The following is a 13,778-nucleotide window of genomic DNA, read 5'->3' on the forward strand; positions in this document are numbered from 1 at the left end:
TCAGACCCTCAGCCTGAGGAATTATGTTTGTTCCAATGCAGGGAAACAGACCCTGGGGCTTGGATGGGCCTCATCACCCAGAAGCCTGCCTGCCTCTAGCAGCACTAGAGGCACTCTCTCCCAGAGACCATGGGAGACTGGGAAAGACAATGGCCCTGCCCCTGCCTGGAAAGCCAGGTGCCTGTGGGCAGAGCCCAGGACCACAGGGCCAGGGGTACCTCGTGTTCCTGTCCTGGTCACGGATCTTCTTCTCCATCTCGGCATCTGTCAGAGTCTCCAGCAGCGGGCACCACTGGTCCGCATCGCCTGTGTTCCGGATGGCAATCTCCACTGTGGGCAGAGGGTTCTCGCTATGAGGAGGGGAGGCAGTGAGAAGAATGACTTTTCCAGCTATAGATGGAGAGTCCTCAAAGCTCTGGCCCCTGTCTGTGCCCTGCTCCTCCCAGCAGCACTGTTGGCACCCAGTGGATGCTCCAGTCACCTGAACCTCAAGGGAGCTGCTGGAGGCACCAGGGCCTCTCCAGAACAACAGTGTTGTCGCCATGACCCCATGGGCTTCCCTTCAAAGTGAACTTTCAATAGGTCTTTTGTGCCCAGCATCTCTCTGTCTCTGAGATGGAGGAGGGGGCCACTGGCTGTGGAGGTGGTCCTCCTTGACAGGACAGCACGGGCTGGACCATGCTGATGCCACAGTGCCAGTCAGGAGGTGGAACCCATAGGGGCAGGAGGACTGTCTGCTCCACCTGGTGTCCAGAGCCAGGGCCCACTGATCAGGGAAAGGGGATGGATGGCGAATGGGAGCAAAGGAGTCTCCCAGAAGTCCCCAGCACCCCACTACTGAGGGCCACTGCATAGCCTGTTCCTGCACGTTCCACACACTTGCCCCTCAGCCCACCTCCTGGCCAAACAAAACCCCCGAGAGGCTGGTCTGTGCTTAGAATCAGACAGTTGGCTGGCAGGGAGCTAGACTGAAGCCATATCCCTGGACCACACTCTGCCCTGGGTCTCACAAGGACCACCCGACTCTGCCCCAAGGTACCTTCCTCTTGCCAAAAGGATACAGCAGAGGAGGGAGGCAGCAAGGACAGAGGCTACACAGGCATGGGGTGGGCACAGGAGTGCTGGGGAGGTGGGAGGGTGGCTGGCTGCTGCCTCTCTGGGCTTTGATTTGCAAGTCTGTGACAGGACGCTAAGGAGACCACAGGTGAGGATGCCACAGGGCCCGTGTGCCCCCCACATGCAGTGGCTCCCGTCACCCCCACCTCAGAGAGCAGCTTTGGGTGCTGACAGTGTTTCCCAGTTGAGTGACACCAGACCCCTGGCTTGGCAGAAGGCCTCAGCGTGAGGTCCTAACCATGACTCTCCCACTTCCCCTCCCTTCTCCGTGGTCCTTTCCTTTCTCTTCCACTTGGGCACCTCCACTTGGCTCTCCCTAGGCTCAGTTCTCTGGGAGAAGGACACCCTGCCAGCCTGCGGCCCTGAAAAACACTATGAGCTCTGGGAGGACCAAGGGCAGGCCGGGCTCAGGGGAGGCGCCAGGCGGACACTGATAGAGAGGACAGGTCCCTGCAAACCTCATCTGGAATATGGAAACATTTATTGCTGTGAAGGGCTTTTGAAGGATGACTGTTATTAAAGCAGCCAACACATCTCCATTGAGGGAGCTTCCTAGGGGCCAGGGACCTTCTCACAGCCTCCCTGTAGCCGGTGCTCAAGGTTGTGGGACCAGCCTGCTTGCAAAGCAAGTCCTGACTCTGCACATCCACACCAGTGAGCGCACACCCAGCTCCGGTAGCCGTGAGCCCGTTCCAGGTTGGGCTCAGTGCTGCTCTCCTCAGCCTGGGGTCTCAGGGACTGTGGGCACACAGGGCACAGTGCAGGGCACTGGCTGCAGCTGGCTCTCCCTGCAGCAGGCCTGACCCCTCACAGCTGAAGCTCAGCCCACCAGGTCCATGCTGATGAGTTCCAGAAGCTCGAGCTCATACTGGTGACGCAGAGGCAGGGCCAGAGGCAGTGTCGCCACCCCCACCCTCTGGGGCTGACCCATCCTCAGCAGCTCCTGACAGCTGGTCCCCGGCCAGCACCGGGTGGTTTAGCAGTCTAGGGACCGCCCCAGCCTCAGACCCCAAACATCATTCCTCACCGTGAGGGCTCTCAGCAGCCTTCCTTGGAGGGCAGACATGAAAGGCACCAAGCCCACACCGAGGGGAGCAAAACGTTTTCCTCTTAAGCAAGAGCTGGCGAGTGGGTCCCAGAGGCTCCTTTGTTTACCTCCCCTTGATGCTGGGAAGATTCCACTCCAGTGGGTTTGTTCTAAAATAAGAAATGCTCGCACCAACCATGTAAGAACGGGCCTAGAGCCTGCACTAGCCTGCCCTGGATTTTGGGGGCATGTGGGCAGGGAGATGCTGTCCTGAGTTCCAAAGGGTGCTGGGGACCCTGGGAGCCACCTGCTCCCCACTCCTTCCAGGGAATTCTGGTTCATGGGCTTCGAAGCCGCCAGGGACCCCAGACCTTCCCACCATCCAAAGCATGCAGGTGGGGACAAAGACACCCAGGCAGGGGATGCTCATGTCTGAGGTGACAGAGGGAGCCAGGACTGATGCCGGTCGAGTATCTTGAGGTTTACTTTCAATGTGATCTCACTTTCATGACCTCATGTGATGCAGCAGGCAAGTATCATCCCCACATTACAAATGACAAAATATAGACTTCAAGGGAAAACGACCTGTCCACAGCCACTCGACCAGGAAGGGGAGATGCCAAAACTTGGTGTCACCCTTATGTTTGCAATTCACACCTCCGAGGCCGCCAGGAGCCTCAACTGATTTTTACAAGGGTGCCAAGTCCACTCAATGGAGGAAGAGCAGTTTTCAACATGGTGCCGGGGCAACATGACTCTGGATTGACAATGGATTCTTAGATATGAAACCAAAAGCACTAGCAACAAACTAAAAAAATACATAAATTACCGGCTGGGCGCGGTGGCTCACGCCTGTAATCCTAGCACTTTGGGAGGCCGAAGTGAGCAGATTATGAGGTCAAGAGTTGGAGACCATCCTGACCAACACGGTGAAACCTCGTTTCTACTAAAAATAAAAAATTAGCTGGGTGTGGTGGCAGGTGCCTGTAGTCCCAGCTACTTGGGAGGCTGAGACAGGAGCATCACTTGAACCCAGGAGGCAGAGGATGCAGTGAGCCAAGATCACAGCACTACACTCCAGCCTGGTGACACAGCGAGACTCTATCTCAAAAAAAAAAAAAAAAGATAAATTGGACTACATCAAAATGAAAACTTTTGTGCTTCAAAGAACACTATCAAGAAAGTGAAAAGGCAATCCCCCAAATGAGGGAAAATATCTTCAAATCATGTATCTGATGAGGGACTTCTATGTAGAATATATAAAGAACAATTACAACTCAACAATAAAAAAAACCCAATTAAGAAACTAGCAAAGCACTTTCTCCAAAGAAGATACACAAACGGCCAGAAATACATGCAAAGATGCTCAATATCATCAGTCATTAGAAAAATGCAAATCAAAACCACAATTACTTCACACCTCCTCAGACGGCTATGATCAAAAAGAGAACAGCAAATGCCGGCAGGATTCAGAGAAACGGGAATCGCACACTTCTGGTGGGAATGCAAAATGGTGCGGCCACTTTGGAAAACAGTCTAGAAATTCTTCAAAATGCTAACCACTGAGTTGTCACGTGACCCAGCAATTCTACTCCTGGGTATATATCCAAGAAAATTGAAAACAGATGTTCACACAAAAACTCGCACACAAATGTTCTCAGCAGCAGTACTCACAATAGCCGAAAAATAGAAACAACCCAAAAGTCAATCTGCTGATGAATGAATAAAATGTGGTGTATCCATGCAATGAGATAATATTCGATCATAAAAAAGAATGAAGTCCTGATAAAAGATGCTACAACACAGATAATCCTTGAAAACATTATGCTAAGAAGCCAGTCATAAAAGACCACATATTAGATGGTTCCATTTATATGAAGTACCCGGAATAGGCAAATCTACAGATAGAAAGTGGATGAGTGGACGCCTAGGGCTGAGAGACAGCGGGGAGGAACGGGACTGCCTGCAGCGGGGTGATGAAGAAGTCCTAAAATTGACAGTGGTGATAGTTACACAGCTCTCTGCATATATCAAAAACCGCTGCACTATATACTTTAAATGTATGAATTGTATGGTTTATGAATCATATCACAATAAAGCTGTTAAAAAAAACAAATAAAACCTGACATCAGGCCAGGGGCTGGCGGGCAGAGCTTCGGAAGGAAACTCTGAGGCTCACACTCAACCAGCCCAACGTGTTCCTGACGTCCCCCAGCCTAATTCCTGATGCTGTGCCATCAGAGGGACACTGCCTCTCTGTCCCTCACGCAGGCCCAGCTACCAAGCTCCCTGACCCTTAGTCTCTCTTCATCCCCACCCTGTATGTGTAGGACTGCTGGTGTGCAGAGCCCCCTGGGGCAGACACCCTGCCTGATCCACAGGGCCTACCTTCCTTCTCAAGCACCTGTCTGTCCCTGGCCTCCTCTCAGTCCTTCCTGCTGCAGTCCCCCATCAGCACCTGCCCTGGCCATCCTCACCCCAGGTTCTATGCTCCCCACTGCCCTTCCTCATGCCCACAGCCTCCGGTGCTTTCTGTGGCCATGGCACACTGATGGCCATGCACATGAATCTGTCTCCTCTGCCAGACAGGGCACTGTCTCCTCCGGTCCCTGGCCAGGAACACAGGGCTGGCCCAGGGGAGGTGCCAGTAACTTTGCAGGATCAGCTCTCCTCAGAGGCTCTGCCTAGCTCAGCCTCCTTCCCCTTGAGCCCTCTCTCCCTCCTTTCGCTGGCCCTTCATCCCACTCCACTGGCTCTAGGACGTCTGTGTCACTCTGGTCCCAGTCTGTCCTCTAGGAGCCTAGGGCTTCTGACCAGTTTGTCACATGCCCCTGTTTCCCCATCATGCTTGTCACCTGTCTGTCCCACTGCCAAAGGGAGCAGGCTGTTCTCTGCCCTGGTTCCCCTGAGGTGTGGGCATAGTGGCCTTGCGCACACATGTCCTGTGGTCAGCAGCTTGCACCACTGTACCATGGATCCAATCAATGTCTCCATTGCTGAGGAGGGTATGGAAGCCAGGCACTGAGCTCTGGCTGGGAGAGATGGAGGGACTGGCTCTTGGGGAATCAGCGAGTGCTTCCATTATGGAGTGACCTAGGCCCAGAGCTGAAAACCCTTTTTTTTTTTTTTTTTTGAGATGGAGTCTAGCTCTGTCACCCAGGCTGGAGCACAATGGCGCAATCTCAGCTCACTGCAATCTCCGCCTCGCAGGTTCAAGCAATTCTCCTGCCTCAGCCTCCCAAGTAGCTGGGATTACAGGTACCCACCACCACACCTGGCTAATTTTTCTACTTCTAGTAGAGACGGGGCTTTGCCGTGTTGACCTGTCTCTAACTCCTGACCTCAGGTGATCTGCCCACCTCGGCCTCCCAAAGTGCTGGGATTACAGGCGTGAGCCACCATGCCTAACCTGAAAACCCTTCTTAAGAAGTCATGTGCTGGCCGGGCACGGTGGCTCATGCTTGTAATCCCAGCACTTTGGGAGGCCGAGGCGGGCGGATCACGAGGTCAGGAGATCGAGACCATCCTGGCTAATACGGTGAAACCCCATCTCTACTAAAAATACAAAAATTAGCTGGGCGTGGTGGTGGGCGCCTGTAGTCCCATCTACTCAGGAGGCTGAGGCAGGAGAATGGTGTGAACCCGGGAGGCAGAGCTTGCAGTGAGCTGAGATCACACCACTGCACTCTAGCCTGGGCGACAGAGCGAGACACCATCTCAAAAAAAAAAAAAAAAAAAAAGGAAGTCATGTGACACAGCAGTTGCCAAGCTTTCTGTGTGGCAGAGACCAGGCCAGGACTCCTGGTCTAGCGCTCTGTGGGCTGACTGGCCCCTGGACCTGGGGACTCAGCAGCCCAGCCTCCTTTCCCCAGGCAGGGCCAGGCAGGACTGACACTGATCTCCCTGGGGACAGAGTTAAATGAAGTTCCTCCTAAGATCCCATGGGGTGGGGTGGTGCAGTGGGGGGAACTCGGGTTGGAGTCAGGGATGACAGCCAACCCTAAGGCCCTGTCCTGTCCTTGCGGCTGTCTTCCAGTGTGGGGACTGGGAAGACACACGCAGCCCTCCTGATACTAAAAGCCCACTCAGGACACTTCCCAGGTCCCCAGGCAGGCCGCCTCTCCATCTGGCTGCTGTGATAGGGACGTGTGCTCACCTTGGTCCCAGCGGGATGGCCTTGCCTTTAACCCCAAAGATTTGAAACCTGCACATTCAGCATAAGAGACAGCAGGGGGCAGGGGGTCTGTGATGCCCCAGGCCCCACAACTGGAATGCATTAAGTGGTCGATGAGATAAAGAAGGAGTCCGCCTCTGCCTCTAAGTCCTGACCTGCCACCACCAGGGACTCCCCAGGGGGTCTGCTCTGGAGCCACTCTGCAAACTGCAGAGGGCCCGGAACTTGGCAAGGAATTTAGGCTCAGGTCACCTTCGGGTCAGAGCAGGAGGGATGGTGCCATGGTGGCTGAAAGAAAGGATGCTGCAAGGACCTGTCAAGAGGCCCTGGGGACTTCAGTTCCTGACCCTGGACTGTGGGCACTGACAGCGGTTGCAGGACTAGGTGAAGGTCAACACCGTAGGGGGCTGGATGCTGGGGGCAGCCAGTCTACCACCTGCACCTGCGAGCCCAGAATGAAGGTTCTGACTGGATCAGCCTCTGGGGTAGGAGGTGCTCAGTGTTGATGTGCACAACATCACTGCCTCCCGGGGCCTCAGAGTCAACGCTGGTGGAGGGAGGCCACCCTTGACTGGCTCTCCGGCCACAGGGCTTGGCTCCGTGCAGGGTGAATGCACGCTACAGCTGCACTCCCAGGCAACACCCCGAGGGAACAGGGAGGCATCAGACACCAGCCCCCCAGCCTCCTTTCTGGGCTGCCCTGTCTGTGAAGCAGAACCATGTGACTGGCAGGGCTGCTGGGGGGCAGGTCACAGGATCTCAGCACCACGGCGCTCAGGCAGGGACTCAGCTGTTTCCCAGGCCCGGGGCCCTCCAGCCCCGTGGGTGGCTCTCATTCCTTCTTCCTTGCTCAGATTTACGGGAAGTCGTAGACAGCTATCTCTTGGGATGTCTGGGAAAACAAGTTAGACACAAACCTAACGAGCTCCATTAATTGTCATGGCTTTGCAAAACAGACCTTCCTATTTGCTCCTCATGGAGCATTTTAAGCTGTCATCCCTGAGTGATGACTGCAGATGTGGATGATGATAGTCTGATGAGCAGACTAAATCCGAACATCCTGTTTTGATGTAGGGATGCTTGCTGCACCCCCACCCCATCCCAACACAGAGGACAGGGTTAGGAACCACGGGGCTTCCCAGTCCTAGAGTCCTGCTGACCCGGGAGGGCTCAACCTATTTTTTTTTTTTTTTTTTTTTTTTTGGAGACAGGGTCTCGCCCTGTCACCCAGGCTGGAGTGCAGTGGCATGATCTTGGCTCACTGCAGCCTCGACCTCTTGAGCTCAGGCGATCCTCCCACCTCAGCTTCCTGAGTAGCTGAAACTACAGGCGTGTACCAACATGCCTGGCTCATGTTTTCTATTTTTTTGTAGAGATGGGGTCTCACCATGTTTTTCCCAGGCTGGTCTTGAACTACTGGGTTCTGGTGATCCACCTCAGCTCCCCGAAGTGCTAGGACTGCAGGTGTGAGCCACCGCACTGGGCCTTGACCTCGCTTTTAACTCTGAGTCCTACCTCCTGCCAGGAACAGGAGGGCCTCTCCCGGGTCCATCCTCATCCCTACCACAGAGTACACTGGACTGGAATATTCTGTTCACACCTCCACCATCTCAGCCGGCCCAAATGCTGCAGGCAGGGATCAAGGTGACCTGTCTCTGTCTTCCAGGGCAGCCAGGATGGGGTCCAGCCCAGCATGGTACTCATCAAATGCTCTCTGACTGACCAAAGGCAGAGATACTACAGTAAGAAGGAGCTGCTAGGGACCCCTGACTCTCAAAAGCTTGGCGGGCCTTTGTGTTTAAGACAGAATTCAAGTTCAACAGATGAAGAACCCTGGGCAGGGGTCACCTTGACCAAAATAACAGTCTGGGCAAGAGCAGAGAGAGAGGGTGTGGGGCAGGACGACTGAATGGTGGACGGCGGGGGCAGGCCCAGGGCTCCGTGGAGGCAAGGACTTGAGGTTCACCCTGACAGAGCTCCAAGTCTTTGCCAGCTATTGCGTTAGGTGCTTCTAACCCTACCTGGCACAGCAGAGCCCTGGTGAGATACACAGGGCGGGAGGAGGACAGAGCAAACACACAGACCCCAGCCAGATCATGCTGCAAAGCTTGAGAAAGCCTCTAAGGTATCACCACTCACACAGAGAAGTCTTTTTCTCAAAACAGTTTTGCAGGGAGATGAGGGAGGACACTCGTGCGCGATCCTACCTGAAGGCGTAGGTCTTCTGATGCCAGCTCAGCTGTCCCCGGATGCTGTATGCGATGGTGGTGACAAACTCCCCGCCCAACCCCAGCTCCGAGCACAGCTTCAGGGCAAACTTCTCCGGCGAGTTCTCCTTCTCCGACATGTCCCACTCAAACTGGTCCACCAGGGAAATGTTTCCCACATGGATGTTCAGCTGAGGCAACAACCAAAGGACACAAGTTAGAGCTTTTGCAGCCCAGGGAGGCTGCAAGGAGCAGGGCCTGAGTCCCACCTGAGTCCCACCTTACCTTCATCCCATCCCCCCGTGCCCTGTGCTGGCGGGGACCTTCCTTTCTGCCCTTCACTCCTGCTGCCATCGGTCTTACATGACTACTCCAGCCAGGCAGGGCTCAGCTAAGGCATCCCTAAGCCCTGTCTTAAGCCAATGTCTATGCCCTTTACAGAGCTTACCCCTCTCGGAAAACCCTGCCTAGCGTGTTCACAGATGCACCCCACTCTGGGCCAACACGGTGAGGGGACAGAGAAGCCTGCGAGGAGCACAGTGCTGGGCCATCTCCTCCCACACTCCCCAGAGGACTCCCTGCAGCGCGTGACTCACAGCCAGAGGGCCCAGGCCCTGGGTGTGCTGTCAGGGGTTTTTCACCAGTGGACACCTGGAAGGCCAGCACCCAGCTGGAGAGAACACAGACTGTACCCCAGGAGCTCCCACCTACGCCCGCCCCCCTGGGGAGGCACCATTTTGACTTCTCACCCCTTGAGTAGGTGTGGCTGTTCTGAATAGGATGGACACTTCGGGGTCCAGGTTCATTCACTCTGCGTCATGCTTACAAGACTCCTCCCACTACAGTGTGGGGCTGGGGTCATCCCTCACTGCTGTCCAGTGCTCCACGGGGCAAGCAGGCCACGGTGCACCTGCCCATTCATTGTTGGCCCTTATCTTTTAAGTAAAGGATCAGGGTGGGCAGCTGCAGGGAGAACTCACCACTGCCTCGGAGCCCAGCCCTTCCGGGGACTTCTGCCTCCTTTTAGAGATGAGGGCACCCCAATCCCCGATCATGTTCATAAAGCCCTGTGCCTCTGAGTCCTGCACACCACCACCCACTTGCTAGAATGGTCTTCCACTCACCTGGCAGGACCAGCCTCTTCTCAGCATCCTAGTCTAAGCTAAAGTGCCAGCTCCTGAGAGCTCCCCTTCCCATCAGCCCCTTTCCACACCCTTCTCTCCATTTTCTCCCCCTTTGGAGACAGGATGTCACTCTGTCACTCAGGCTGGAGTGCAATGGCATGATCATGACTCACTACAGCCTTGACCTCCTGGGCTCAAGAGACCCTTCCGCTTCAGCCGCCTGAGTAGCTGGGACTACGGACATGCACTACCATGTCTGGCTAATATTTTGTAGAGACAAGGTCTCTACAAGGCCCAGGCAATGTACCAAGTGTTTTGGGCAGAGAAGAGACCCTGTGGTTGAGCCTTCTGTTCCCCGCAGGCTTCCCTGCTGCCTCTCCGTGTCGGCCCAGGCTGGCCTCAAAAGATCCTCCCCCGACAGTCTCCTGAGTAGCTGGGACTATACGTGCGGGCCACCATGCTGGCACCTCCCCTATTTTCTTCACAGCACTTAGGACTGTCTGAAACAATCTGAATCATTTGCCTCCAGGAATCCTAGCACAGGCAGAGTGTATTTGTTCTGGGAATGAAGGAATCCTCACGCAGAGGGAGGAAGCCGAGGGCACAGCTGCAGCATCCTGTACACGGCATGCAGCCAGGCAATGGGGGCTGCAGTCAGGCCCCCATGTCCTTTGCTATCTCCACAACGCCCATGCCTAATGATGAATGGAATCGGAGGTGCTGGCCCTTCCCAACTGGAATCTAATGCCAAGCAAACCACGTGGGTGCTGGGTCCAAGAAGAACGTGCAGCAGCAGACAGCCCATGGAACCATCCAACAGGACCCCATAGGACCATGGGCACATGGCTCCCACCCAGCAGGTCCTCCCTGCCCTGGGCTCATGGATGGAGTTGCCTGTCCCCTGCCATTCAGTCACTAACACATTCATTTATGCCAGAGTCTAGACTGTGTGTCTACCAAGGAGAGGCACAAGAGAGACAAACATTCAAAAGGCTGCTCTGAGAAAGGTGAGGCGGTGCACGTCTGTAGTCTCAGTTACTTGGGGGGCTGAGGTGGGAAGATCACTGGAGCTCAGGTGTTTGAGTCCAGCCTGGGCAACACAGCGAGACTCTGTGTCAAAAAAAAAAAAAAAAAAAGCCATGCTGGTGGGGGCACTGACAGACACTAAGTAGGTTAAGTGAGCATGTGGTGTGCCAGACAGCACGGGAGTGCCAGGGAGGAAAGGGAGGGAGGGGGAGAAAGTCCGGGCTGGCCTCAGAAGTCAGGAGGCCAGGAAGGCTTCTAGGAAGGTGGCCTTTAGGAAGAAGTGAACGTGCCCAGGGAGCAGGAATGTGGCTCCCGGGGGGGAGAACAGTCCCAGGTGGGGGACACAGTGATGTGAAGGCCTGAGGAGCCAAGGTCTGGCACCCGGATTGGCCCAGTGAGGGGGAAAAGGGAGGAGATGAGGGTGGCGAGGGACTGCAGCAGAGAGCAGTTATGGCCCTGAGGCCTTTGGAAGGGCTTGGCTTCCACAGAGGGATGTGGGAAGCTTCTGCGGTATTTTGGGCAGACAAGAGACACGGGCTGAGCTGCCATGCTGAGACCTCCACCGGAAGGTGGGGAAGGAGGAAGGGAGCCATCTGGCAGTGGCCTTGGTGGGGTAGTGAGGAGCGCTGGACTCCAGGTGGACTCATAAAACTCTTAAGACAGGGCCAGGCCCCTGTCCACCTCCTCAGCCCTGACTCACATCTCACCCCATGCACTCTCCAGATGGGGCCTGGACAGTGCCACAGGGTCGGATGGCTCAAATTTCAGCAGCACCATGTCCCCAGCTTCCTCCCCTGCCCCTCAACCCCTGCTGGAACTGGGCAAAGCCAGCCTGGGCCAGGTGCCCTGGCAAGGGCAGCCAGGCCTGGACTTTCGTCCTAGCATTGCCAAGAATATCTGGAAGATGCTGCTCCAACCTAAGGCACTCTTTCTGAGGACAGAGATGGTCCTCATGTGCCATGGCTCCAAAGATTCTTGTTTTCCTTCAGTCATGTTCCAGGATCAAGACAAAGAAGGATGTCCTTACAGAAACACCCAGCTCTGGCCAGGCACAGTGGTTCATGTCTGTAATCCCAGCAGTTTGAGAGGCCAAGGTGGAAGGGTTGCTTGAGCCCAAGAGTTCGAGACCAGCCTGGGCAACATAGTGAGACTCCATTTTCTCTTTTTTTTTTTTTTTTTGAGACAGAGTCAGTGGGATGGTAACAGCCTGTCGCCCAGGCTGGAGTGCAGTGGCGCAATCTTGGCTCACTGCAACCTCCACCTCCCGGGTTCAAGCAATTCTCATGCCTCAGCCTCCAGAGTAGCTGGGATTACAGGCGCATGCCACCACGCCCAGGTAATTTTTTATATTTTTAGTAGAGACAGGGTTTCATCATGTTGCCCAGGCTGGTCTTGAACTCCTGAGCTCATGCAATCTGCCCACCTCAGCTCTCCAAAGTCTTAGGATTACAGGCATGAGCCACGGTGCCCGGCCGAGACTCCATTTCCTACAGAAAATTTAAAAATTAGCCAGGCATGGTGGTACATGCTTATAGTTCCAACTATTCAGGAGGCCAAGATGGGAGGATAACTTGAGCCCAGGAGGTCAAGGCTGCGGTGAACCATGAAAAAAAAGGAAGGAAGAAAAAAGAAATACCCAGCTCTTCTGAGTCCGAGTTATAGATAGGAAACCCTGGGTGTGACCTTCTATTCCTCATGGGCAAGACAGGACACTGCTCCCAGGGTCACGGTGCCCAGGAGGCCTCTGGCCTGAAAAATGCAGTCTGTCCCACATAACGCAGGCTTCCCTGGGCCAGCTGTGTCCATCCTGTGACATCTGGTCTGACCCAAAGGGCAGAGCAGGACACTTGGCTGGGGACAGTCTCTCAACCTGCCAGCTGCCACCATCCCCCAGGTGGGAATCACAGGTAAGTCAGGGGGTCACTGGGGAAGCCTCTTCTGGTGGGGCAGGGGACAGCCCCAGGAGGATTACAGCTGCTGGGCAACTTCCTATATGGCTCCTCCACAGGCCCATCAAGATAATAACAACGAAAATGGGCTCAATTCTGAGAAAAATGTAAGGGAAGCTGCCAGTCAGGCTTCATGAGGACCCTGTGTGTGGCCAATCCCAGTCATTTGGAACCATGTGGCTGGGTGGGTTAGCCCACATGGCCTCATCCTCAACATGTTTACAAGACAAAGAGGTGCACAGAGTGGAGCCCTCAGGGCTGCCCTCCAGAGCCAGCAGACCGTATGCAGGACACAGGGCAGTTGCTTGCTGCCGCTCCCATCCCCACCCCACTTCTCTCCTACCATTGTCCCTTCTTTTCCTCCTAGCTGGCCATAATGTGAAACTGAAACAGGTTATGGGAAACAAATTTGTATTCCTCTCAAAAAGGTATTAACAAGTACAGAGACTGAATCAATAACAAAACCTTCCTGACAAAGAAAAGCCTTAGACCCAATGGCTTCATTGGTGAATTCTACCAAACACTGATTGACTGACTGGGTCAGAATCTCACTGTTGGCCAGGCTGGACTGCAGTGGCACTATCTCGGCTCACTGCAACCTCCGCCTCCCGGGCTCAAGCAATTCTCTTGCCTCAGCCTCCTGAGTAGCTGGGATTACAGGCGTGTACCACCACACCCGGCTAATTTTTGTATTTTTAGTACAGACGAGGTTTCACCATGTTGGTCAGGTGGTCTCTAACTCCCAATCTCAGGTGATCTGCCTGCCTCGGTCTCCCAAAGTGCTGGGATTACAGGCGTGAACCACTGCACCCGGCCATCTACCAAACATTTAAATAGGAGCTAACACCAATCCTTCTCAAACTATTCTTTAACTCATTGCCCTGATACCTAAGTCAGACAAAAAATACTACAAGAAAGGAAAACTACAAACCAACACCCCTTATGAATGTTGATGCAAAAATCCTCAAAAACATACTGGCAAACTGGCCGGGCACGGTGGCTCACGCCTATAATCCTTTGGGAGGCCAAGGCAGGCGGATCACCTGTGGTCGGGAGTTCGAGACCAGCCTGGTCAATATAAGACCCTGTCTCTACTAAAAATACAAAATTTAGCTGGGTGTGGTAGCATGCGCCTGTAGTCCCAGCTCCTCCTCG

The 13,778-nt window shown here is 54.6% G+C and overlaps 1 protein-coding gene across 7 annotated transcripts in view; it reads right to left on the reverse strand.

Moving 5' to 3' along the window:
- Positions 1–13,778, reverse strand: part of SMARCB1 (SWI/SNF related, matrix associated, actin dependent regulator of chromatin, subfamily b, member 1) — a 45,582-nt gene that overhangs the window by 578 nt on the left and 31,226 nt on the right. For 5 of the 7 annotated variants that reach the window (XM_055251968.2, XM_055251967.2, XM_055251965.2 and 2 more), the window contains exons 7-8: positions 8,525–8,715; positions 219–350 (exon numbers count right to left, since the gene is read on the reverse strand). In XM_055251968.2, coding sequence (XP_055107943.1) covers positions 219–350; positions 8,525–8,715 — 323 coding nt within the window. The remainder of the gene's footprint in view (positions 1–218; positions 351–8,524; positions 8,716–13,778) is intronic. The other 2 variants (XM_063623454.1, XM_063623455.1) reach the window with 1 other exon arrangement.

This window comes from Symphalangus syndactylus, chromosome 18 (genome assembly GCF_028878055.3).
Source record: "Symphalangus syndactylus isolate Jambi chromosome 18, NHGRI_mSymSyn1-v2.1_pri, whole genome shotgun sequence".
Lineage (NCBI taxonomy): Eukaryota > Metazoa > Chordata > Mammalia > Primates > Hylobatidae > Symphalangus > Symphalangus syndactylus.